Source organism: Podarcis liolepis (assembly GCF_965112155.1).
Source record: "Podarcis liolepis genome assembly, chromosome: 7".
Taxonomy (NCBI): domain Eukaryota; kingdom Metazoa; phylum Chordata; class Lepidosauria; order Squamata; family Lacertidae; genus Podarcis; species Podarcis liolepis.
In genome coordinates, this window is record NC_139561.1 from 77,772,855 (window position 1) to 77,800,017 (window position 27,163).

Sequence of the window (27,163 nt, forward strand, 5' to 3'; positions counted from 1 at the left end):
CAAATGTGAGGCGGGCAAACACCTGGCTCAACCAAAAGGGGGTCTGCAAGCACTGTCAATCTTGGTTTCAAGAAGGAAAGTCATTCATAAAGAAAGGGAAAATGTCAGATCTTCAGAAGATCCTTTCAAAGCACTGCTGTACAATGTAGTATTTTGAACATGGCTTCTGAAGACCCCTCTTGTGGGCATAAAATGTCACCAGGTGCCATTGTGATGTCATGTGAGTGACCCCACCCACCCGTCGAGCTTGGCCTATGGTGGGAGGGGGAGCTCATGATCTGAACTGCCACCCAGTTCCCCACCCCTGCCTTACATCGACCAAAGCAGGAAAATAACAGTGTGCAGTAATAATAATAATAATAATAATAATAATAATAATAATAATAATTTATTTATACCCTGCCCATCTGGTTTCCCCAGCCACTCTAGGCGGCTCCCAATCAAATATTAAAAACACAATACAGCATTAAACATTAAAAAACTTCCCTGAACAGGGCTGCCTTCAGATGTCTTTTAAAAGTAAGATAGTTGTTTATTTCCTTGACATCTGGTGGGAGGGCATTCTATAGGGCAGGCGCCACCACCGAGAAGGCCCTCTGCTGGTTCCCTGTATGACTTTCCAACATTTAATATAACTTAAAGTATTCAAGGCTGCTCCTGCAGAAGAAAAAAAACACAAAAACACTTCAGAAATGCATTGTGCCCTAGGTTTTAGGTCAAGTTTACTGAAGGGATGAATTGCTTCCTGCAATGAAAAGTCCCAAAGTGATTTATAACCACCTCACAAAACCATGTAAACATATTTTAAAATGCAGTCAGATTAAAAGCGCCTGAGAGTTTGACCTGCTCAAATGCCTGGGGAAATAAGAACATCTTTGTGTGGTGTCAAAACAGTGGTAAAGTTGGCACCAGAAATGGAAGTTCTTGCAGAAAAGGCCTGCTCTCTCATTACCATCCTCTAGCCATCCCTTGGAGGTGGCCCATGGAGAAAGGACTTAGATGACAATCCCAGGGCGCAGGCCAGTTCACATGGTGGTGAAATATCTAATAATATTTGGCACTTTTGAGAAACAATATATTCCTTTGTGTCCGTTGGTGTGATATGTCCTTGTGTCAGATGCTGAGATAGCGTACAGGACTGGGCTGGTGGTGCTTGCAAATGATGGGTCACAGATGCAAGCTTGACTCCTGTGGTGGTTGGTACCCATTGGGACTTGTGGCTTGGGAGGCAGGGACCAATGGTAGAGTCACTCTCTGATTGGTTGTAAGAAAGCAAGCGCAAGTGGGGACTAGCTGAAAGCAGGCTGACGTTGGTTGTCCATGCCCTGTTCACTCCAATGCACCAGCCTTTGTTCCCAAAGCCTGCAGAACCAGCTTGAGATGGACCACCAGCAGAGTGGACCTCTCTGTCCCCTGCCATTCACCTTTTCCCTCATCATGAAAACAAAAGGGGGGCTCTCACTTTAAGGAACGTGGAATTTTAGGAGCCTTTGTGACAGTTGCTGTGGTTTGCTAGGCATGAGTTTCAAACACCAGGAGTTCCATTCCATCAAGATGAAGGCATCCATCTAGCGGTGAATTTACATGGCTCTTGAGTGGGTTGGGGATACTTCATGCTGCATTGATCTAACTCTGTGGCCTGTGTGACATGCCAACAAAGAGCAAGGGAGATTTCCCTCACCCCTTTGCTTCCTTAGGCTTTTTTTTAACCCCCCCCCCTGAGCCAAACCCACCTACCAATCAGCTGATGTCATTCCAATGGGCAGGCAACAAGAGTTGATGAGTGGGGCATGCCAGGGTTCAATTCTGCGTTGGCTGCCTGCACCCGTTCTCCACAGGGAATGGGCATACACATAGGCAGAGCAGCAGGATTTGACCCACCTCCTCCTGGATGCTCCTTCACCCATGGGTTCCTTTTGGAGAGTGCACTGGCGAAGCAAAGTCCTGCAGGGAGCAGGATGGAAGTCTCCTCCCCTCGGCTGATGAGCAGGGACTCCAATCCTGCTGGGTGCTGCTCTGAAAGGCAGCAAAGGGCTGTTTGAAAGCCCTTCTGCGCACAGTCCTGTATGGCTCTTTCAACGTTTGGTTTTGTGGAGGCTTAAAGAGCAGCTCAGGGCTGTTTGCCAAAGGCCTTTCAATTAGCCCAATGCTGCACTATATATAATTTTAGTAAAATTTCCAAACTTTTTCACAATAACCTTGTTTCATAAGTGGACTTCCCACCCCTGCCTACACAATGCTTTTACTCAAAACTTTTCTACTGCATTCTATTACAACAAATTCTCTATTACAATTCTTTTGCCATTTTTCTTCCGCTTTTATCTCAAATCCTGCCTGCAATTTCATTTGACTGTAACATTTTAAAATATAATCAATGAACGGCCTCCATTCTTCTGTAAAACTTCATCATTTTGATCTCTTAGTTTTGCTGCCTGCTTTGCCATTTCTGAATAGTCCATTACTTTCATAAGCCACTCCTTCGTTGGAACCTTCTCTTCTTTCCATTTCTGTGCACATAATATTCTAGCTACTGCTGCTGTCACATACATAAATAGTTTAGTCATCTTCTTTGGAACATCCATGTCTATTATATATGTAAGAAACGTCTTGGGGGAATAGCCCATTTAAACATTTTCTTCATTTCATTATATATCATTTCCCCAGAAAGCTTTAGCTTGTTTTTTCACATGTCTACCACATAGGGACCCAATGCTGTACTTTCAAGTCTCACTAACAATCAGGAGAAACATCATCATCTAACATCATAGAGACATTACATTATAGACAGGTGGTGGCCTCAACCATCAGTCAATTTTAGCCTGCCAGGAGTGGGAGGAAAAGGATCTGGCCTGCCGGACAGGAAAGGTTCCTTTTTGTACTCCCATGAGAGAGTGTGGCCAACACCATCTAGAGAACAATTGGTTTTCCCATTCCTGTGGTAGTGCCTCAGGGTACCATATGATGCCAGTTTTTCTGATTGCTGGAATAAGGGTAAGAAAGGCTCCAAGTACCTTGTGTGAACTGTGGGCTATCACCATCAAAGGCAGCCTCAGATTCTGTCAAGCGATGGCATGTGGTAGTATGAGTGATGTGTTACAATATAGAGGGCACCTTGGATTTTCAAGCAGCTGACTGTATGTTCCAGGAGCAGACCTCAATATGGCTTTCTCCACCATATTCCAACAGTTTCTTGGAGTGGAGCTCACCATTAGGAGGGGCATTCCCAGGGCTTTCATTTTCTCCTAGGGGCGAGAGCAGGAGCAATAGCTATTGGCAGTCTGGTTATCATTCCTTTGCAGTACTGTGGACCTAGAATTCCAGGGCATGGTTGGTGGATAGGAAGGAGGAGAGAGAAATGGCGGCCACGATAAATTAAGAAATTGTGGAAAATATTATTGGAGAATAAATGAGGGTGGGGTTGAGAAAAAGTCCTGAGAAATTGTGACTAGAGAACATTTCACTGAAGTTGAATGCTTGTATCAGAATCCTAGCAATTCTCATTGATTTCCTCCACCCATCTGCCCTAATCATTAACAAGGATTTATAAGGGAGCTGTGTGCAATTGCACTTTGAATAAAGCTTCCTTCTGGATGCCATTGCAGGCCCACTGAAGCATTGCAGAAGGAGTGTCTGTACTTGCTATACCGACCACAACCACCATCATGCAGACTCTTCTGAAACTGAGCCTCTTTTTGGCACTGGTAACATCAGGTAAGGAGGCGCTGCAGGTAGATTAAAAAGGAAGGGGAGATACTAAGTGAGCATTTGCGTTGTGGGTGTTCCCAGTTCTCTCCACCATCCAAGGCAGTTGGGGTCTCCTGTCTTTGTGTGTGTGGATGGGAGTGTGGGATGATTCAGGCTGGGTTCCAGCCTGTGTGTGGTGGGTGAAGAATTGAGTTCTTAAAACAACTCTTAGAACAGGGCTTTGACCCTGAGTCTCAGTTAAAAGCAAATGAAGCAGAAGAGAAACGTCTTCTGCAGCAGACATGGTCTTCATTCTATGACTTCTACTATTCACTGAGCAAGCAAAAGGAAGCAGGTTAAACATTATATTTTATTAGGCAGGCAATTGTGGAGACTGGGGGGTAAGAGAGCAAGGAAGACACCAAGGTCCCATTTGCACTACATGTTTAAAGCACCATCTTATTGGATCAAATAGTTGTGGCTTTCCCAAAGAACTCTGGGAGCTGCTGTTTGTTAAGGGCGCAGAGAGTTCTTAGGAGAACACCCCCTCCCATTCCCCTCACAGAGCTACATTTTGTGGGGTAGTTTAACAACCAACCCCTCTTCCAAAGACCCCGTAAGAAAGTAAGTGAGCTAAAAACTGGCCACATCTTTAGTAGCTGCAACAGGGTGGCTAACACACAACCCCTGACTTTTTTGCACTCCCAAATTCCCTCCTCCAAATTTTTATTTTTTAAATAAAAAAAATAGCTTGAAAAACCCTTATTGATCATTCCTGTCGTTCCACTGCTGTGATGCCAAAACGTTTTTCATTCCCCCGTCCAATTTTCCCTTTGAAAACATTTTTTTTAAAAAACAAATAACTATCTTGACTGCTCCTGTATGTCCCTCGTTGTGCTGTGATGCCAAAAGGTCCCCCCCTGTCTCTGATTTGGGCTCACTTAGAAGTAGCACCCATATGGAGTCCAGCAGTAGGAACTGGAAAACTCAGACTGCTCTGTTTGGGGCAATGGCCTCAACAGCACAGAGGCAGCGTTTCATAGCTACCTTGGACAGCTCCACGCAGGGCTCAGGCTGGAGAGTCTATTCAGGCGGCATCTTCAGACTGAGCATCAAATAAGAGCCGTAGCTCTATCTTTACATTACTAGCTCTGCTTTCCACGAGAGGAGCCTCTGCATTTAACAGGACCTAGCCTGCTTCTGCAGTCATAGACTGACAGAGCTCACATGGCTGACAAGGGGACCAGATGGCCTTGCTGCCTTCCTGAACTCTTGTCCAGTTCTTCTTCCGCACCCAGTGACAAGTTAGCAAGGATTAATGCCTAATGAATGGATGAAAAATGCATTCATTATGTTTCGTTCCCCCCCCTCCCCTCATAGGTGCTTCTCTGGAGTGTGAAACCTGCTTTAGCAATGAAACCACTTGTGCAGGTGACAAGAAGACGTGTTCAAGCACTGAAGAGACCTGCATCGTCATCCTGACGGAAAGCACCGTAGGTGGGTGAGAGAGACCATAAGTCAGATCAGTGGCAAGGCCATGGATAACTATCCTATGTGTGGATGACACACTGGGCTTGGGAGCTCAGCACCAGTTGGGATGGGGTGGTGTTTTTGCCCTGCTTCATATTACTTTCTGCAGTCGCTCAAAGGAACAAGAAAGGATGCCCTCAATTTGATTTGAACCAAAGTGGATCCATGAGTCATGGGATCTTGGAACCGTAGAATTGTAGAGTGGGAAGGTAGTGCCTCCCCTGGTCACCTTGTTCAACCTCCTGCAATAGAGGAATCACAGCTAAAGAATCCCTGACAATTGGCCATTCAACTGTTTAAAGAAACCTAATGAATGTGAATCCACCACTTTCCCAGGTAGTCCGTTCCACTGCTGAACAGCTCTTACCATCAGAAAATTTTCCCTAATGTTTGGTCCTGCCCTCTGGAACAGCGGGAAACATGCTTGCCCCATCTTCAGTGTGATATTTGAAGATGGCTAACGAGTTTGATTAGTTCTTGCATTTTACTCTCCCCCATTTCTTCATTGTTCTTCAAATCTATTCATTTATAAGAATACAGCATGCCGCTAATTCATGACGGAGATATCGCTCACAACCACAGTACATAAAAACATATGATAGAAACCATAAGTAAAAGTTAAAAAATAATAATCGGATGACTATTGTGGAAATATGTATAGTGGTACCTCAAGTTAAGTACTTAATTCGTTCCGGAGGTCCCTTCTTAACCTGAAACTGTTCTTAACCTGAAGCACCACTTTAGTTAATGGGGCCTCCTGCTGCTGCCGTGCCGCAGGAGCATGATTTCTGTTCTCATCCTGAAGCAAAGTTCTTAACCTGAAGTACTATTTCTGGATTAGTGGAAGTCTGTAACCTGAAGAGTATGTAACTTGAGGTACCACTGTATTCTTAATTGCCTGCTTAAGCCTGATGGAACAGAAACGTTTCCAGTGGACCTGAAACAAAAGTGCCCTGCTGAATTTCTGTTGGCAGAACATTCCATAGGACTGGACCAGCCATGCTCCTGCCTTGCTCCCACTCTAGGTCTTTGCAATATTCATCTTCAAGGCAAGCACACCATATTTGTTTATTTATTTTTTTAAAAAACTATACACTGCAAAGCTTTTTTACTAAAAGAATAAAACAATACAATTATTGGTAAAAACAAAACAACTATTTAAGACATTCAAAAAAAATTAAAAACAGCAATTGACTAAATAATAATAATAATAAAAACAGCGATCTGCATATCTGGGAAGGCTTGCTTAAACAAAAATGCTATTCAGCAAGTGTGGAAAAGAGTACAGTGAGAACAGCTGCTTGCCTGATACCAATAAGCAGGGAATTCCAAAGGGTAAGGGGTGCCATACTAAAAGATCGGTTTCTTGCAAATGCAGGCCAGGCATTGTGTGGCATTTGTAACAGAGCCAGTTCCGCTGATCAAAGGGGTCGAGCGGGCACATGTGGAGCAAGGCAATCATAGAATCTTAGAGTTGGAAAGGACCCCAAGGGACATCTAGTCCAACCCCCTGCAATGCAGGAATTTCAGCCAGAGCATTAATAATAATAATAATAATAATAATAATAATAATAATAATAATAATAATTTATTATTTATACCCCGCCCATCCGGCTGGGCTTCCCCAGCCACTCTGGGCGGCTTCCAACTGAATATTAAAAACAGTACAGCTTCATCCATGACAGATGGCCACTCAAACTCTTCTTAAAAACCTCCAAGGAAGGAGAGTCCACCACCTCTTGTGGGAGTCTGTTCCACTGCTGAGCAGCTCCTATTGTCAGGAAGTTTTTCCAAATGTTTAGTCGGAAACTCCTTTCTTGCAACTCGAGGCCACTGGTTCGAGTCCTACCATCCAGAGCAGGAGAAAACAAGCATACTCCCTCTTCCATGTGACCTCTCTTTTTTCTTTTCCTTTCTCCTCCTGCGATGAGGCTACATTTTAATGTTTTAATGTTTCAATATTCTAATGTATTTTAATTTTGTTTTTAAGTTGTAATCATTCAACTTGTTTTTATTATTGCTTGTTAGCCGCCCTGAGCCCGGCCTTGGCTGTGGAGGGCGGGGTATAAATAAAAAATATTATTATTATTATTATTATTATTATTATTATTATTATTATTTATTATTATTAAACATACCCAGCTCCTTCAAGTGCTCCTCATAAGGCTTAGTTTCCAGACCCTTGATCATCTTGGTCTCCCTCCTCTGCACACATTCCAGCTTGTCAACATCCTTCTTAAATTGTGATGCCCAGAATAGGATACAGTATGCCAGGTGTTGTCTGACCAAGGTGGAACAGAGCGGTACTATTACTTCCCTTGATCTGGACCAGGGGTCAGCAAACTTTTTCAGCAAGGGGCCGGTCCACTGTCCCTCAGACCTTGGGGGTGGGGGGGCTGGACTATATTTTGAAAGAAAAAATGAAGAAATTTCTATGCCCCACAAATAACCCAGAGATGCATTTTAAATAAAAGCACACATTCTACTCATGTAAAAACACGCTGATTCCCAGACCATCCGTGGGCCAGATTTAGAAGGCGATTGGGCCGGATCCGGCCCCCGGGCCTTAGTTTGCCTACCCATGATGTACACTATATTTCTGTTGATGCGGGCAAACTGGTCTCAAGTAGCCAAGGACTTTGTACACTAATACCTTGTACACTAATACCTTCAACACCTTGAACTTGGCCTGGTAGCAAATCAGCAACCGGCATAGATCTCCGAGCACAGCTGTCATATACAGACAATGGTGAACATTTTTCCTGGTGACTAAATAAACCTCTTTGTCTCTCCTTTCCCTGCCCTCCTGCTTAGATGGACCATCAGTGACAAAAGTAGAGAAAAGGTGTTCAACCATGTCTCAGTGCTCCATGCCTCCGTTTTACTTCACTTTGGGGGCTGGAAGAAGAGTACGCCAAAGCTGGGTCTGCTGCACTGACGACTGCGATAAAGTTGTACCCGTCTGTAGGTATACAGTGGTATTCCCACTTCCTGCTTCCCTTCCTTCATTACTTCCTTCCATTCACCCTCCAGAGCCCACTTCCTTCTTCCATAGCTTCATGCAATATGGCACCTGCATATTGCAATCTGCAAACTGTAATCGGGCCCCTTCTCACTTACATTTCGCCCTGAGCATTCTAGGCACAGCCCCACAGTTTAAAGCTCTGTGTCTGGGCCTGTACCCAGAAATGTGGCACAAAAGGAAGTCTGGATGAACCCTGCATTTCTAAAAGCCAGCTGCCCTGAACCCCTGGCCTACCTGGCGGCAAGTCAGTATGTCAAGTCTGAAGTCCAAAGTCTGAGGCTCAAGCCACACAACCAAAGTTCAAAGGTCAGGAAATGTAGTCCAGGGTCCATCCAAGTAGCTAAGTCTGAAGTCCAGAAGTCAGGATACAGTCAGGAAGGGTCAAACCCAAAGCACACTCACATAGTGTGCCAAGGGGTATCCAAGCCAAGGTCCATCGACATGGGCAGTTGAACAGGCACAGCACCTCAGCTCTGCTTCCCTTTTGGAATTTGCATGCTGACTGCAGCATCTGGGCTTGACAAGGCATGTGGCCCTCACCTGTTCCTACTCCAACTGAGGAATCACATCCTCCAGAGCTAGCAAGCCCCATCTGGCCAGCTAGGGAGTCGGGCTGTGGGCCCTTGCCTGCCTCAGCCTCCTAGAGTGCCCCTCCTACTGCTCCCTATGCCTTGGAGCCTGCCATGTTTGTGGGGACAGGTGCTCCTCAGGCTCTGGTGATGGGTCCTGCTGTTCTGGTTCCTGTGCATTGATCTCCATGCCCTCGCTATCCTCCGTCACCCTGTGAGTACTTCCTTCCCCATCCCCTCACTGGGATCCTCTTCCTCCTCTTCCTCCTCCCTGTGGTCCTGCCAGTTCATGCTGGTGTCCTCCTGATATTGCATGACTACGAGTCCCCTCATCCTTGACTGTTGGCCATGCTAGGCTGGTGTGTTTGCATTTCTGTGTGTTAAATCCTGTTGCTTTGACTCTGAGTGGCTATTCCCCGCTGTGAACAGGCATTTGCAGCCAAGGCAGAATAGAACCCTGCCCTTTCTCCCACCAGCTGGAAAATTAGGCCAGCTGATTGGGAGGTGGGCATGGCTTGGAGGAAATAGCCAAATTGGAACCCCTGGCTGGCCAGTATTGGGTTCCCCACCCATGTCGTTGGCACTAGAAAACATTTTGGAACAAGACAGGATTGTACAAAAGGCATGGGTGCCACTTGAGCTAGGATGGGATTAAGACTGAAAAACATGAGACTTCTGGGTTAGCGCCTCTTGTAATGGCTGAATTCCTCTGATCGGGAGGAATTTGCTTCGTGGAAATTAGGGTCTGGCCGCCACGGCGAAGGCGGGGACCCACAAAAAATCACAGGCGGGAGAAGCCTGTGAACGTGGGATTTGGCTGGCACCTTTTGTGCCTCCCCTACTCGTGGGGAAACCCAGTTTCAGGGATCTGGAGCGATGTGGGGTGAGTGGTGCGGTGCTTCGAATTGACTGCTTCTTTCACGGAGTGAAGCCGCATTGCTGTTGCCAGAGAGCGCTGACTTTTTCCTGTGGACAATTTGATCTTAAAACAACTACCCGTGAGTAGAACGGAAAATTGGATTTTTAAACGTCTTAATTTGGCACCGAAACGGGGAGGTTTCAAACAGGAAGTCCGCCTTCCCCTTTTGTAAATAGACTGAAGCAAAGAGGCTGCAAGCTAAAGTCTTGGAAAGCTTTTGATAAAGGATTAAACTTCCATCGGCTAAAATCATCAAACCCCCCCTTGGAAGCAGGAGAAGAGGGGGGAAATTTTAGACTGCGTAAGCCTGCAGGAGAGAGTGAAGAAAGTCAAATTACCACCGCTCTGAACCTGGAAACGGGCTGCTAGTAAGACTGAAGTTTTGGATATGCTCATTGACTGTGAATAGATCGTTTGTTGACAGTAAGTTAAATAAGAGAAATACATTGTTTCCATTGTTTCCTTCTGCGTTTAAAAAGGAGTAAAAGTAATTGAAAATTGAAACTAACTTTATTGCTTGAACTGTGCTTAAAAGGATTGATACAAATAGAATTTTTTTCCCTAGAGGAAGCCTTTGAAATTGTTACATGAGCTGAGCTGGGGGAATTTCCAGCTGCAAGATAAGACTGTGAGAATCTGGGATTGACCTTGGACCGTTAAGAATGTTGTCAGAAGAAGCCTTAGTGGTTGCATTATGTAAGATTAATGACTCACTGGAACAGCTCCATAAGAAGATGGATGTGATGATTATAAAAATTGATAACTTAGAACAAAAAGTGACTAATTTGGGACAAAAGGTGAATATTAATACAGAAGCTATTCAGGAATCGATACAGGGACCTACTTTGACATGGCAAATTGAGGAGAAGGCGGGGGAGAAAGTTGTTGTTGTGGAACCTAAAGTAGTACAAGTGGAGAGGGAGAGAGCCTCAGCCTCACAGATGCAATTTGATGACTATAAGTTGATGCCTTTTATGACTGAATTTAGAGAAAGTCAGACTTTGAGGATTGGAGCCCCGCTTGGACTGGAGAAGGAAAGTTGGATAGATCCCTTCATGCAGGGATTTATTGACCTTTGGGACCTGGATTTGGGTCAGGAGGAGACTGGAGTTGTGGGGACCGCCAGACTTGGAGGAACTTTGAAATACGACTGGAAATATCTTTTGAATTTTAGTTTTAACTATGGAGATTTGTCTGACTTGTCGAGAAGGAATAAAAACATTGCTAGGTGGGAATTTCCCCGAGATCTACTTTTCAGCATCAAAGGAAGGAAAATAAGAACAAGATCAGGAGAAGACAAAGTAAAGTGCATGTATAAATATGAAGAAGACCTGCAGAAGGGACTTGGAAAAGAGTTAAGAGCCTCGGACAGAAGGTCACCAGGTTGATGGACTGTATGGAATTGACGGAAATGTCTGGCAGAATCCGAGACCAGGGAGAAGAGACGGTGGAAGAATATTGGAAAAAGTTTAAAATCTATATATGGAAATAATGTAAAATTAATGAGTGTTAGAAAAATGTTGGAAGGGAATTATACAGCTTTAGTAGAAATGTTTTAAGGAATTAAGCATAAATAAGTATTATAGTATTAATGGAAAATAAGGTTAAAATATGTTAAGATAATCATATGACAGAAAATAGAGAAAGATGGAAAGGATTTGCTGAAATAGTTAATAGAAATGTAATACAAAAAGGGAGGTGAGAGGAGGTCGAGGAAACAAGGGAATGAAAGAGAGGATATTGAGATGGTATGATGTGTGTTTTTTGAACTGTTTTTGCTTTCGTTTTGTTTAATGTGTTATTGTTGTCTTGTGTATTGTTTATATATTGTACTGTATTGTTTCTTCTTTTGCTTTTTCTTCTTTTTTCTTTTCTTTTCTCCTTTTTGTAAGGTTTAAAGGTAATAAATATTATTTTTAAAAAATAAGACTGAAAAACATGGCAGAGCACCTTGTACAAAGTGGTCAAGGGCGCCAACTCTAGGGGGTGGAAGGAACTTTGGCCCCCCCCCTCAATATTTGTGGGCAGGGGGCTGAACTCTCCACCCCAATATTGAAGGCTCCCCCAAACAGAATGGCCTCCTTCCTGCAAGTCTGCCCTCTGCCCTCCCCATCCCCCTCTGTCGATGGGCGAGCAATCGTGTGCCAAGGCAGGAGCAGGGCGATCTTTACTCTCCATGCTTTCCAGCTCCTGCCACCAACAGGGTGCAACGGGGATCTCTGTGGGGGGCATCTGGTTTGCACCCCCCCAGATTGCATGCCCGGGCAACAGCTCCCAACCACATGCATGATGTCGTTCATATGTTGCCAAGTGACACCGGGGCCCCTCAATGTGGGGGGCACGTTGGCGCCCCTGAAAGTGGTTGTGAGCATAAAACCTTTGTCTGTGTATTACCTCCACCTCTGATGAGATGACGGACAAATGCTTCTCTCCCCTCCCCATGCCCTCTTCTTTCAGTGATACCAGTACAGACTCGATCAAACGGAGTAATGTGTCCTGCCTGCCATGAATGGAAGGAGTCATGCCAGACAGAGATGGCCAATTGCACTGGAATGGAAACGAGCTGCTTTAAGATAACCTCACATGTAGATACCAGTAAGTGGTTTCCTATGCAGTCATTCTGCTTCTCCTCTATCTGGTAGGTGGGATGGGTTTCATGGCAGGGGCATTTTGCTGGGTAGACAGAGCAAAACCTGGATGGCTCCGGCTGGCTTATCTGAATGATTGCCTTACTACTACTACTACTACTACTACTACTACTACTACTGTTAGTATTACAGTCACAAGCAGTAACTATTTTATTTGCCTAGCTATAAACCATAGCAAAGGGGGGAAAGACATCCAGTGTTGAGCCACTGGTTTTACTGGTATGCTTTTTCATACTTATACCCCAGCTTTCCTTGAAAGAGCTCAAGGTGGCGAACAATTCCCCTCTCCCCATTTCATTATCACAACAGGCTTCTGAGGGAGGACAGGTCGAGAGACAGCAACTGGCTTAATCACCAAGCACGTTTTCACAGCTGAGTTGGGACTTTAACCCAGCTTTCCCAGGTCCTAACCTGGCTCACTAACCTCTGCACCGAATGTACTCCCTTTATAAATCTGTCTGGGCTGTGCAGATATTTTCCAGAGGTCCTTATCCACCCACACCTGCAAGATGTGGTGGCTGATATCTGAGAGGAGGCTCAGATGACATCAGTGTTCAGATCTTTTGGTTGTGACCTGACAACCTTTTCATTCTCCCAGTCCTTTGAGCATCTCTTAGTCCTTGGGGCAAATTCTTTTAGCCAGTGTGGTGTAGTGGTTAAGAGCAGTAGACTCGTAATCTGGGGAACCGGGTTCGCATCTCTGCTCCTCCACGTGCAACTGCTGGGTGACCTTGGGCTAGTCACACTTCTCTGTAGTCTCTCAGCCTTACTCACCTCACAGAGTGTTTGTTGTGGGGGAGGAAGGGAAAGAAGAATGTTAGCCGCTTTGAGACTCCTTTGGGTAGTGATAAAGCGGGATATCAAATCCAAACTCTTCTTCTTCTTCTTAGCTGTGTTTTTTTAAAATGCAGTTTTAGAATGCATCTATGCTGCTGGTGCTGGTTTTTATGTGGATTACTTTTAACACACTGTATTGCTTTGTGGTGTCCCCTCCTCCGAAAAAAAAACACATGTTATATATATTTGGTTTTTTAAAATTTTTTATTGCAAACCATCCAGAGGATGTAGCTCTGGATACATGTCATTAATAAATAATTTCCAGAGTAGCCCCTATGTTTGTCTTTTGCATTTAAACCCATAAAGAAACTTATACAGTGGTGCCCCGCAAGACGAACGCCTCGCAAGACTGAAAACCCGCTAGACGAAAGGGTTTTCCGTTTTTGAGCTGCTTTGCAAGACGAATTTCCCTATGGGCTTGCTTTGCAAGACGAAAATGTATTGCGAGTGTTCCGATTTTCCCCTGCTTCCCCCCTTTTTCTAAGCCGCTAAGCCGCTAATAGCCTTTTAGCCGCTAAGCCGCTAAGCCTTTAATAGCTGCTAATCCGCTAAACCGCTAATAGCGCTAAGCCGCTAATAGGGTTGCTTCGCAAGATGAAAAAACCGCTAGACGAAGAGACTCGTGGAACAGATTATTTTCGTCTTGCGAGGCACCACTGTAGAGTGTTTGAAGACTTGTGTATTTATTATCATACAAGCTTTCACGAACTGCAGCCCACTAAGGTTGCTACTGTTAAATACATATTTATCGCTGCTGCCTATTCTCTTCTGCCATAGTAGGAGCCAAATCCTAGGGGCAGAAGTCCCTTTGGTTGTCCCAATAAAATATTCGAGGTGTCATTTAAATGGTGCAAGTGTGCCACAACTTGTGATTGTTGCGTGGGGTGGGACTGTAGTTTCTTAAAGATGCCGCTATTCCCCTCACAGAACTACAGTCCCCAGAGTGGTTTAGCAATCCATCTCCCTTCCCAGGGAACTCCCGGTATTGTAGTCCCTTGGAGGGGAAACAGGGATTCCCTAACACCTCTCAGCCCTCTTCAGAAACTACAGCTCCCAGACTTCTTTGGGAGGGGGGCTGTTTAAAGTGGTATCACAGGGCTTTAAATGTATGGCGGGAATGTGGTCTAGTTGGAAGCAACACTTCATTTTCACAAGAGCTCTGGAAAGATCGGTCTGCCTGAGCGCCACTCCTCTGTGTCCAACTGGACTTTGAGTAAAAGGGAACCCTTCCTCTCAAGCAGCCTGGGCAGAGTGGTTTGGGATACAGAGGCAAGCGGCAATGCTTCCCCTAGCAACCCATCTTGTCTCCCACGTGCAGATGGAACCCATGTTGACCGGACCATGATGGGCTGCACTACAAAGTACACCTGTGCGGCAATAGAAGGCGAAGCCACAAATTTCCGTCCCATGTCGTCTGAAGCTGTCCAGGTGGCTGAATGCACACATTCTATGGGATCTCGATCCTCCGGCCTCCTCCTGCCAATCTTTTCTGGGCTCCTGCTGCTGAAGATCATCTCGTGAAAGGGACCTGCATGGGATTCCATCTCCTCTGCATTCATTTATGCCTGTCTTTTATCCACTCACCACTTTCTCTGAATGCAGTTTAGCCTTTCCAGGAGGAATTCTCTGTTTTCCTCAGTGAAAATAAACACCAGGAGTAACAAAAGTGACATGTGGTCATGTTGTATTATTATTAACAGGAACACATAAACATTTTATTCTAACTCTAACTCAAAAGGTCCACAAACCACAGCAGAATAAGACAGCAGACAAGGCCACCCAAACTTTCACAAAGCTGCAGAAATCGCAATTAAGATAAGTAGTTAAGAGTGAATGCATAAAATCAATGCATGTCCTTGAGCTCTAACTTAGAGGTTGCCAGAGCATAGGCAGAAATTATGGGCGCTAATTCCCAGCGGGTCCCAGGCTGGGAAAAGCTCTTCTCTGAAACCATGAAAAGCCACTAGATGGAGTCAAAATTTAAAAATTCCTTCCAGTAGCACCTTAAAGACCAACTAAGTTAGTTCTTGGTATGAGCTTTCGTGTGCATGCACACTTCTTCAGATACACTGAAACAGAAGTTGCCAGATCCTTCTATATAGTGAGAAGGTGGGGAGGGGTATTACTCAGAAGGGTGGTGGGAATGGGTGATTGGCAGATAGCTGAGATGAGCCTGTTGACGACTCTTAACGACTGCAATAGGTCTTACAGGAAAAGGCAAAGGGTGAGAAGGTGAAAAATGGCTAGTCATGTATAATGAGATAAGAATCCAATGTCTCTGTTCAGACCAGGTCTCTCCATGGTTTTAAGTTTGGTAATGAGTTGCAATTCATCAGCTTCTCTTTCCAGTCTATTTCTGAAATTCCTTTGTAGTAAAACAGCTACTTTGAGATCTTGTATAGAATGTCCTGGGAGATTGAAGTGTTCTCCTACTGGTTTCTCTGTTTTGTGATTCTTGATGTCTGATTTATGTCCGTTTATTCTTTGGCGTAAGGTTTGGCCTGTTTGTCCGATATGGCAGACCAACACGGCTACCTATCTGTAACTGGAACACTAGATGGAGTGGTAGTGTAAAATCCAGTGCTCTTTAAAGGGCTTTAAAAGGCTGTTCTCAGTCCAGCAAAGCTCAGTCACCCAGGAACCTTTCTCCAATTCACGGAGAGCTCCACTTGCCAATGAGCCGCCCCACGCAATGCACCTTAATGGATGCTGCTGCAGTGACTCATCCCTCAGCAATGCTTTCCTGGGACTGAGTTTCATTATCATTCTTTTGTTGAATAAAAGTAATGGATTTCAGGAGGAAAGCGAGAGGAAATTCAGAGCCCACACATGAATCGATCGATATTGGTGTTATGAGGGCGCGGGGCGGTTTGGTGCCGCAATTAGGGACCGGTGAAATCTGCCAGTTTTAGTCTGCCTCAAGTTCTCATTTTTTCCAGTCTTTAACATTTCCACATCAATTTTCATTTTTTAAAAAGAAGAAGCCATCATGGAGACAGGCCAGATTGATGCGGAATTGTAGCAAAATGAATTTAAAGGCGGGCTGGTCGCAGTTTAATGTGCCGATGGTGACCCTTATAAAGCCCTAAATTTTTTGGAACCAGGGTAGTTGAAGTACCAACTTTGGAGTACCAATTCCATCTGTATTGCAGCAGCCCCTAAGCTGTGGAACCTGTTCCCCACAGTGGCATAGGGCTTTCAGCTGTGGTCTAAACCACTGAGCCTCTTGGGCTTGCCGATCAGAAGGTTGGCGGTTCGAATCCCCACAATGGGGTGAGCTCCTGTTGCTCTGTCCCAGCTTCTGCCAACCTAGCAGTTTGAAAGCATGCAATGCAAGTAGATAAATAGGTACTGCTGCGGCGAGAAGGTAAACGGTGTTTCCATGTGCTCTGGCTTCCGCCACAGTGTCCCATTGCGGCAGAAGCGGTCTTGTCATTCTGGCCACAGGACCCAGAAAGCTGTCTGTGGACAAACGCCAGCTCCCTCGGCCTGAAAGCGAGATGAGCGCCACAACCCCATAGTCACCTTTGACTGGACTTAACTGTCCAGGGGTCCTTTGCCTTTTTACACACACACACACACACACACACACACACACCAGAATAGTGCCCCAAATTTCATTGCTCTTATCCCACGATTCTCTGAGTTAATAGGACTGCAAATGGATTTTTTTTTCTTCCTGGAAGAAATTAGCCTGGAAATGAGTACTAAATTTCTACTCTATTCTGTTAGATTTCTGATAGTGGCTTTTATGCCATGAGAAAGCTCAAACATAACACATAAATTACAACAGCTAAGGAAAGTCAGGGGTGCAGAACAAACTGCCTTGTGAATGCATCTCTTGTCTCATGGCCGAAGACTTTTTTTTAAAAAAACAAACATAAAAAAAAGATTAACATTGACTACTTTTTGCCTCCTGCCCTCCAACCACCACCACTACCACCACCACCACAACAACAGGCATTCAGTCCCTGATCTGGATCTGGACCACAATGAATGGGTGCAGCTAAGACATGCACTAGGAATCCCTTCCTGATAATCCTGCTGCAGGGATAGGGAACGTGTGGCACTACATAAGTTGTTTTACTCCCAATAACCTCGGTCAGCAGGTTCAATGGTTGTGGATGATGGGAGCAAGAACTCAATGGCAGCCAGAGTGCCGCAGGTTTCCCAAAGCTGTTGTGCCTGTAGCTCTCAAAAGAGGAGAGGGAGAACAAAAGTGAATCACACAGGCTCCCGGGATAGCTCAGTTGGCAGCGCATGGGAGTCTTAATCTCAGGGTTGTGGGTTCGAGCCCCACGTTGGGTAAAAGATTCCTGCATTACAAGGGGGTGGACTTAGACACTCATAGCCCCTTCCAACTCTACAACTCTATGATTAAATCATCCTTTCATTTACTCCAGCTCTAGCCAATGCATCTTGAAATTACTGTTAGTTCCGTTTTTAAAGGAGTTCATTTAACGTTCCAGTTTTCTCCTAGAACATTGCTGCATACTTTTTCTAGTAAGTGAGTTGCTTCACTGCAGATAGAGAAACTGTTGGGTAAGAGAGGGAGATAATGTCTTCAAACTTTTTTTGCAATAGCATTCATAGGGTGCACCATTCTTCATCATGTTAGCTCTTATGAGACTCTTCTTCTTCTTCTCCTCTGTGCTTCTAGCGACAGGTAAACTCAAAACTATCTTGGGATTTGGGTTGTTCTGCTATGAACAGTTCAGCAGAACCAGATCCAATCTAGCATCGTACGGGGAGGCTTTTCAATGCAAAGAATTAAAGCATATTCTCCAAGACGGCTGAAGGATGCCATTCCTAGCAACATTTAAATTTGTTAGCAATGGTTCTTCTTAAATTTTTTCCAGACAATTTTAATAAGGCTGTGCAAGGCACCCCCAATTTGCCAGCCCAAGACGTTTCTTGGGCTGGCGCAATACGTTTTGACACTTGAGGAAAACCACAAAATGGCATCCCCCCCCTCCCCAGAGAAGAAGGGTGAGGGAAGAAGATCTACATCAGAAGGGTGGAACAAAGATCTGCACTGGGATCTGCTGTCCCTTTGAATCCTGCAGCCTGAGCCAGTCATTTCACCTTGCCTCCTGGGTGGGCTGGCCCTGGATCCAACGGGACCTGGACCAGACCTTATATTTGAATCAGGGCCTTTGCACATTCCTAATGCTTTAAAAACCACAACTAAACATGTGGTTATTGGTGAGAGGAGAGGAGGAAAGGCGATATGCAGATTATGTCTCTCATCTGAAATGTTTCCTTCTTCCCTTCTTCCCACCCAACTTTGTCTCCCCCTATTTTGATAGCTCTGGAATATTCCAGGTGGATGTTGTGTCCGGGATGGAATCAGCCCAAATTATCCCGATTTGGTTCAGGGATCTGGGATTTGTCCGGACTAGATGCGGTGCTAGTTTTCAGAATTTTAAAATTTGTCATTTGTGTTTTTTAAAAAAATATAAAAAATGTGTTTGACACCCTCGGCTCCTTGGGGAGGAAGGATGAGAGATAGATTTAAATAAAAAGCTACAAGGAGGAGAACATTTGCTTGCTTAAGGCAAGTGCAGAACTGGAAGGTACCTAGTCAAACTGTCTTGTGTAAGAGAACTTCCTGCCCTCCAATTGTCCATGTTGTGAAGACCATTCAAAGTAAGCTCAGGGGCGGAGCTCTAACGCTGGTGTTGCCCTGGAGGCTGGCAACCTTTTCTTTCTGCTCCCTTGTTGCTAAGCCAGCTACATTTATCAGGCCACACATCTGGTCTTGGATGTGGCGCCTAATATAGAAAGATCCCAATGAAAAAAGCAAAGAGAAGGCTATGTGTGTTTCCTACTTAATGCCAAAGTTCTACAGCCCTATCTGTACATTTCTTCCTCCGAGTGATGTTTTAAACCCCTAATTAAATATTATCTCTGCCATCTCATTTAAAAAATGAAACCAAACTGACCAGGGAAATTCACTGACCTGAGGTGATGGTTAGAGGAGGTAGGAGTCAAGGGTGGGGATGCGTATTTTGCTTTGACGGACAGCTGTCAGTTTTAATGGCAGTTAGTATTTTCCCAGAGCACTCCAGTCATGGATATTTAGGGAGAGATTTTGGCATCTTTCCCAATGGCCTGCTGTTTCCCAGCGAAGCATTTAAGATCAATACTCAGGTCAATTTTATTTCATTGTCATGATGAAGTTGTTTGCACTTTGAAAGGTTGACTTGCTGAGCTGAGCCAATATAGGTCTCACCAGATTCTGCATACTATTTAAGTGTGGCAATATTATATTTTGTGAAGGGGGGGGGGGGAGTTGCACAGTTTTGAGTCGCCTCATGATGAACAATGTTCATGTTAGTGGATGAAGGAAGCAATAGGCTCAGGAAAGGAGAGCTGGTAGCAGACAGGGGCCCAAACTGCTCCATAAAAAAGTGCTCCATAAAAAGTGCTCCATAAAAAAGGGACATCCTGTTTTTTCACACGAGATTAAAGGTAAAGGTAAAGGGACCCCTGACCATTAGGTTCAGTCGTGGCTGACTCTGGGGTTGCGGCGCTCATCTTGCTTTATTGGCCGAGGGAGCTGGTGTACAGCTCCCTCGTCATGTCGCCAGCATGACTAAGCCGCTTCTGGAGAAACCAGAGCAGCGCACGGAAACGCCATTTACCTTCCCGCCAGAGCGGTACCTATTTATCTACTTGCACTTTGACATGCTTTTGAACTGCTAGGTTGGCAGCAGCAGGGACCGAGCAATGCGAGCTCACCCCATCACAGGGATTTGAACCGCGACCTTCTGATCACCAAATCCTAGGTTCTGTGGTTTAACCTACAGCGCCACCCGCGTCACACAAGATTATGGCAGCTATTTGGGGTGTCACGATCTCATTTGCTATCACCCTGAAAAAGTACTGGGGGTGGCGGCAAGTGAGGCACAGGTCATGTGACTCACCCAGGAGCGCATCAAATAAAAGTGATTTCATTTTTTAAAATGTTCAAAAAAATCTAAAACAGTATTAAAAGCAATTCTGCTGTTGTGCCCCAGGTTCACAAGTGACATCATTGGAGAAGCCATTCTCCAGGAGAGGACTAAAATTCAAAATGTCAAAAGGCGGGCAGGGGAGAAAAGAAAATAATAACCCATCCCTTTAATTATTTTCTTAAAAACATCAGATCAACCCTACAAAATGCATATTGAAATCACAAGTTACCAGTAATGCAGAAATAGAATGGAATTTTGGCTTAAAGCATGTAATAGTCATGAATGAGAAATAGATTTGTTCCCCTCTAGGTGAAATCCCATAAAATCCCACAGGAGAGTCTCAATAACAGTTTCTATGAGTGGGGATGGCCTTCATTGCTCTGCATAGTTAATTGCTCTTCTCAATAAAGAGCCATGTCAGAAAAGTACTCAAAACAGTACTGGAACTTTCATTAGTAAATTAAAGTATACAAAGGAATGGTGCAAATTTGCCAAATGTATTTCGTTTACTGCATACGACTGGCCCCTTACTGAATTTTGTATTGGTTTCAGCATAGAATCTACTGAGCCCTGGGTTCTGCAAAAACAGCCACAAGTGGCACACAGGTGAATTTCAAGCGGCATTTGCCTACTTCCCCATCTCCTTTCCCCTTGTGAAACCTTTTTTCTCCCTTCCTCCAGAGGCCTTTCCTGTTTTGCAATGTGAGACTTGTGATGCCACCGGCATCAGCTGCACCGGAAAGAAGGAGACATGCAGGGCTGATCAACACCTTTGTTTTGTCCTTTCAAGTAATGCGACAATAGGTGGGTAAGAGAGTATATCTGAAGGAGCGTCTCCACCCCCATCGTTCTACCCGGACACTGAGGTCCAGCACCGAGGGCCTTCTGGCAGTTCCCTCACTGCGAGAAGCCAAGTTACAGGGAACCAGGCAGAGGGCCTTCTCGGTAGTGGCGCCTTCCCTCTGGAACACCCTCCCATCAGATGTCAAAGAGAACAACAACTACCAGGCTTTTAGAAGACATCTGAAGGCAGCCCTGTTTCGGGAAGCTTTTAATGTTTGATGTATTATAGTATTTTAATATTCTTTTGGAAGCCGCCCAGAGTGGCTGGGGAAGCCCAGCCAGATGGGCGGGGTATAAATAATGAATTATTATTATTATTATTATTATTATTAGAGAGATCATCAACCAGTCCAGGATGGCGAACAGGTCAAAGTTTCGCATGAGCTGTGTGCCCAGAGCAGGGAGGGGCCAAGAGATCAACTTATAGGAGGAACTGCATATGGTACTGGGAGCAGTGACTCCTCCTCTCACCTTTTTGTTTTTCATGTGCAGGAGGGAACATTGTGCATTTCATTCGTAAGGGCTGCACCGCCAGCTGTCAGCTTCCAAAGGACACTATACCTCAGGCTAGCAGTGTAGATTCGAGGATTAACTGCAACAACAAGGCTGCTCCTTCTTCTGGGTCTTTCCTCTTGGCTACTTTTGGATTTCTGCTGATCAAAGTTCTCTTGTAAATAATCCTTCATCACGATTTAGCAGTGAATAAAGGCCTCTTTGTTGTTTTCCTGTGACCTTCTCTGGATCCATTTTTTCCCCACCTGTCTGTATTGACACCGTGATGATTTTGCTGCCCATTGATGCTGTGGTTTTGGTGCTGTTTTGTTGGGTTGTTTGACTTTCACTGTGATGCATTGTTCTTTTCTCTCATTTTGTTCCATCCTTCATGCTTTTAAATTCTGAAACAATGTGAGAACTGAAACACAGCTATCCAAAATTCACGGTTCCCTGAATTTTGCAATGTGGTGTGTACATGTGGATAAAAATGCATATACCATGGTAAAGTGTGCATAAGAATGCACCTGTTAAGGGAAGATCATGTGCAGAAATGCATTATATCAGGGGAAATGGCTTTGCAAAAATGTTCACTCAGAAGCATCTACTAGGCCTGAAAATTTCATCTATCTATCTATCTATCTATCTATCTATCTATCTATCTATCATCTATCATCTATCTATCTAATCTATCTATCTATCTATCTATCATCTATCTATCTATCTATCTATCTATCTATCTATCTATCTATCTCTATCATCTATCTATCTAATCTATCTATATCTATCTATATCTATCTATCTATCATCTATCTATCTATCTATCTATCTATCTATCTATCTATCTATCTATCTATCATCTATCTATCTATCTATCTATCTATCTATCATCTATCTATCATCTATCTATCTATATCTATCATCTATCTATCATCTATCTATCTAAGGTATGGACACATCAACCTCAATTATGGTGAACAAGGGTGTATAAAGCTCAATTTTTCCAAACTGGGATTTGTGGCTAGTTCTCGTGCCTAATTTAAATGCACAAACAAATATGATTTTTTTGGTGCTGATTAATTTTTAAAATTCAGATTAATATGGAAACAGGGTAGAACAGAGTTATGAATGAAGTCATGCAAAACTGACATGGGAGAAAAACCAATCCATCTCAACAAATACTGTATGAAGATGCAGTTTGAGGGACTGATGGTGTTACCATAAATCAGGGATGGAGAACCTGTGGTCCTCCCAACGTAGTTGGACTTCAGCTCCCATCAGTCCTGGCTAGTATTGCCAATGGTCAGGAATGAGTTGTAGTCTAGCTGTGTCTGGAGGGCTACAGATTCCTCCCTGTTGCTGTAAATGCTTTGGAAATGGCACAGACTAGATCGCTCTGCAAATTATATTCTTTTCCATTTGGAATCCCTCCAGCTTTTATTGCATTCAGAGACTGAATAACCTTCAATTAAGAGAAGAGTACATTGTGCTCAGTTGAAGTACATTAACAGAACTGCTATCCTGCCAAATCAGTGCTTATTGAAAATGTGCTATAATATAAGGATAAGGATGAGCACTGGAAGACAGATCATTTGGTGGGGTGGGTGGGGAGAAGCAATGGAAGTATTGGTTGCTCAGGAGGGGTTTGAACTTGACAATGTTCTTTAAATTTCCCAGTAGGTTCTACTTATTGGTTTCATTAAGCAATGTGTTAATTGAATTACACGCTCACGTTCTGCCAGCTGCAATTCTGGATGCATGTTGCAAAAAGCCTCGAGGGGCAAAGATCCACCACCTTTCCCTTCACTCAGTCAGGAATGGGGGATAGGCTTTCTATTGGGACTGGTAGGGAAGGAAATCAAAAAGAAAGAGAAAAACCTCTTTCTGTATGCCACGGCGGCTGCAAGAACCATGGTTGGCTCAGAACTGGAAAACAGATGTAATACCAACTATTATGGATTGGCAGGTTAAAATGATGAATTACGCAGAACTGGCTAGATTATCAGGGAGAATATGAGATCAGGACGAACAGAAGTTTCATGAAACTTGGAGTAAATATTTGCTGTATATAAGAGACAACTGTAAAACCTTAAAGGTATATTTAATGAAAATTAATAAAAAATTACTGGTAAAAAAAAAGGAATGGGGGGTAGGCTGGGTCCCTTCATGACCCCATGTGATAGACCTCAAGCAGTAGGTGAAAAAAAGTCCACCTTGCCCCATATATTTCTACTTGGCATCTGTAATACCCAATAGGAGCACTGCTGCTGTGTTACCCTGTGGTTAAATTGATTTCCTTCATGAACAGAAGTTTTATAAACTGGGGGTTTCAGTCAGACTGAAATGTCAGAAAAGGTTGTTTATGTATGCAACAACTGCTGCCCATGTTTTGTTAGTCCAAAAATGGAAAGTGAGCGAGGTCCCAACTAAAGAAGATTGGCAACTTAAGTTGACAAAATATGCACAACTTGCAGACTTCACATATAGAATAAGAGAGCAAACATATGTTTAAAGAAGACTGGAAAACATTTTTTGAGTCCATGGAAAATAACTGTGTGCAGCTGAAAATGCTGGCAGCATTAAGATAAATTCAACAGTGTCAGTAATCTTTGATGGATGTAATAATGGAAAACGAATTGGAATAGTTTTTGTGAAATATGCAGGGATGTAAGATATGCAAAATGAACCATGGAAAGAGAAGTCATTGATATCTTAAGGACATAAAATGTTTATTTGAAATTGTAAAACAGAAAATGTAATGAAAATTATGTATATAAGGAGTTTTATAAATTGATTTCTTGGGTCTGCATATAGTGGACATTGCATTAAGTAATGCCATATGTCTTCTCATTTTCATCTTAACACACATCCCTTTGACTTTATGCACTTGCTAATAATAACAATTAGTAAATATAAATAATGAAAAAAATTAATAGACAGGCTTCTTGCCTAAGCTCAGTGTACTCATGGGTACTCCATTACACAATAACATCCTTCATTTGGTTGGTTGGTTTCACAATTTTTGCTCTAGCTGACATCTGTCAGTTTTGTCAGTTCTCTCTTATCTTGTACAAAGACATTTCCCCCCAACAGTCCTTCTGTTTCTGGTTGATTATCTGGTCATTTTGCCTTATCATGCATCCTCACTCTCTTGGCTCAAGCCCATTATCTCTGCTCTCAATGCTCACTAAGATAGTGTTGCACACTGCCCCAACCTCAAAGTGATGTGAGATCCCAGGAGTTCCAGGCATTTACCCAGGATTTGGCTTCCTTGAAATGAGGGCAACAGAGGTACACAGAGACACATCTGTTCTGTGCTGGGTTCAAAAGCTGAGTTTGGTGCTTCCCTGGAAACTTAACGGGGAGGACTGTTAATGCTGTGAGCCCCTCCATCCTAGCTCATGTTATGAGTTTGGGAGTGCCAGACCCGACCCCCAAATTCTTGCATTTTAATTTAATCAATGCTTGGAATCTTAACCTGAGTGCCATACAGGGATTTTTTGACAGTGTTTGTAAAAAAGCAAAAAAAAGAAGGAAAGGGTTCTGACCTCCCTTTATCTTCTCAGTCTCCTTGTCGGTACAAAAAGAGTCCACGGGAATATCCTTGCAGAGTTTTATTAAAAGTCTTTGTGCAAAACACGACTGAATACCACGACTGAAACACACCAGCACCAACCAACCCAAACACCAGCCAACCCCCAAACCAACAGTTCTCACCTATATATACAGCCTGCTGCAAGCCGCTGAGTCATGCTGACCCAGCTTTATTCACATTAAAGAAACAGCGGCCATTTTAGCCGTGACACCCCTTCTGTTTCTTAAATGCGAAAAACCCCAACAGAAACCATACATTACAACAATACAACAATACATTATATACATAAACCCAGTTTTGTCATCAATTCATTATGGCATGTTGCTGGCAAAGGCTTGGTAAACAAATCAGCAATATTATCTTGTGATTGACAGTACTCCAGTTTGATTACCCCATTCTGTACACAATCTCTCACATTCGCATGACGGATAGCAATATGTTTTGATGCGGATTTCATTATTTCCGAGCCTGCTAATGCAATGCACGATTGGCTATCTTCATACACTTGGATAGGCAAATCTACTTTACAATCTAGATCTTTTAGTATCTGTATAAACCACATGATTTCATTGCATGCTAGCGACAGGCTCCCATATTCTGCCTCACAGGATGAGGTCGCAACAAATCCTTGTTTCTTTGACCTCCATCCAATTATGGAATTGGCAAACATCATAACCATTCCACTTGTAGATTTTCTAGTAGCTACACAGCTTCCCCAGTCCGCATCAACAAATACTTCTAGTTTTTCATCTTGTGTACTAGATATCTTTAAACATGCATTTAATGTCCCCTTTAGATATCTGATAAGCCTTTTCAAAGCACACCAATCAGCAGTACTGGGTTTAGATACACGTTGGCTCAGAACATTTGTAGCACACGCAATGTCTGGCCTTGACCACTGGCTTAAATACAACAGTGATCCTATTTTTGAGTGATACAACTCAGGCTGATCAAATTCATCATCACACAGTGTCTTTGGGAAATCTGGTATCATGGGAGTCTGAACTGGCTTGCAGTTTTCCATGCCAAACTGCTCTATTAAATGAAGAATTTTCTCTTTCTGGCTCAATAGGAAGCTTCCATCTGCTTCCTGCCTTACTTCTACTCCCAAGTAATTGCTTACAGGCCCTAAGGCTTTAAGCTTAAACCTCTTTTCCAGTTGACTTGTGAGCTTCTGGATCTCATCTGTGGAACTCCCTGCTACAAGCAAATCATCAACAAAGACTAAGAGCATTAGATATTTGTTGCCTGTCCCCTTGGTGTACAGGCATGGATCAGCCACACTCCTTTTAAAACCAAGTTTTACAAGGGCTTCATTTAAACACTGGTTCCAACACCTTCCACTTTGTTTGAGACCGTAAACAGCTTTTCTCAAACGCCAGACTGCACCATTCCCCTCTTCAAACCCAGGGGGTTGTCTCATTAACACTTCATGGTCTAAATTTGCATGCAGATATGCAGCATCAACATCAAAATGGTGCACTGCTAGTTGCCTTACAGCAGCAATGGAAAGCATTAAACGAAAAGTTTCACTCTTTACCGTGGGAGAAAACACTTCATCATAACTCTCCCCTTTAATCTGAGTGAACCCTCTGGCTACTAATCTGGCTCGAAAACGTGGTTCCCCAGATGCAAGGGTTTTCCTTTTGTAAACCCACTTGCATGACACCACTCTGCCACCAGGTGGCGGCATTATGACCTCAAACACTTTGTTACGTTTAAAAGAGTCCATTTCTTCTTTCATAGCTTGTTCCCACAAAGCACGTTCCCCAGGGGGTAAGTCTAAGACTTCATTATAACTTTGTGGTTCCACACAACTCACATTGCATACTCTCACTCCTCCTAGGGTCAAACGCTGAGGAGGTACACCCTTGTTTGAACGCTGGGAGCGCCTAGGCACAACTACTTCTTCTCCCCCCCCCCTTATCTCTGGCTCTTCTTCCTCTTCCTCTGGAGAAGTATTATCTATTGCCACATCTTTTGGGGAAATCTGTGCCTCCTCCTCATTCTGCTCCTGTGTTGCCAATGGCTGAGAAGAAGCCTCTTCTCTTACTTGCAGGGG

General features: G+C 43.9%; 1 protein-coding gene and 1 long non-coding RNA gene across 4 annotated transcripts; both read left to right on the plus strand.

Annotated features, from left to right (window-relative positions):
* Positions 1 to 1,480: 1,480 nt before the first annotated feature.
* Positions 1,481 to 14,882, plus strand: LOC310712506 (phospholipase A2 inhibitor and Ly6/PLAUR domain-containing protein-like). 3 transcript variants are annotated; one of them, XM_083515643.1, is made up of 6 exons: positions 1,481 to 1,574; positions 3,603 to 3,711; positions 5,065 to 5,181; positions 8,029 to 8,178; positions 12,185 to 12,322; positions 14,531 to 14,882. In XM_083515643.1, exons 2-6 carry the CDS (start codon positions 3,663 to 3,665, stop codon positions 14,731 to 14,733), a joined length of 657 nt encoding a protein of 218 aa, XP_083371769.1. In that variant the 5' UTR covers positions 1,481 to 1,574; positions 3,603 to 3,662; the 3' UTR covers positions 14,734 to 14,882. The 3 variants fall into 3 exon arrangements, with proteins under 3 accessions (XP_083371769.1, XP_083371768.1, XP_083371770.1); XM_083515642.1 differs by having other exon boundaries at positions 1,549 to 2,991; XM_083515644.1 differs by having other exon boundaries at positions 1,574 to 1,595.
* Positions 14,883 to 20,849: 5,967 nt separating this feature from the next.
* Positions 20,850 to 21,745, plus strand: LOC310710460. The gene is made up of 2 exons (XR_014528076.1): positions 20,850 to 20,975; positions 21,507 to 21,745. It is a non-coding gene; the product is annotated as an uncharacterized lncRNA (long non-coding RNA).
* Positions 21,746 to 27,163: the final 5,418 nt, after the last annotated feature.

Excerpts from the sequence above, each read along its gene's own strand:
- LOC310712506 (XM_083515643.1), top strand. The coding sequence starts at position 3,663 with ATGCAGACTCTTCTGAAACTGAGCCTCTTTTTGGCACTGGTAACATCA. Across the intron at positions 8,179-12,184 it reads CGATAAAGTTGTACCCGTCT|TGATACCAGTACAGACTCGA; the intron begins GTAGGTATACAG and ends CTCTTCTTTCAG. Across the intron at positions 12,323-14,530 it reads AACCTCACATGTAGATACCA|ATGGAACCCATGTTGACCGG; the intron begins GTAAGTGGTTTC and ends TCCCACGTGCAG.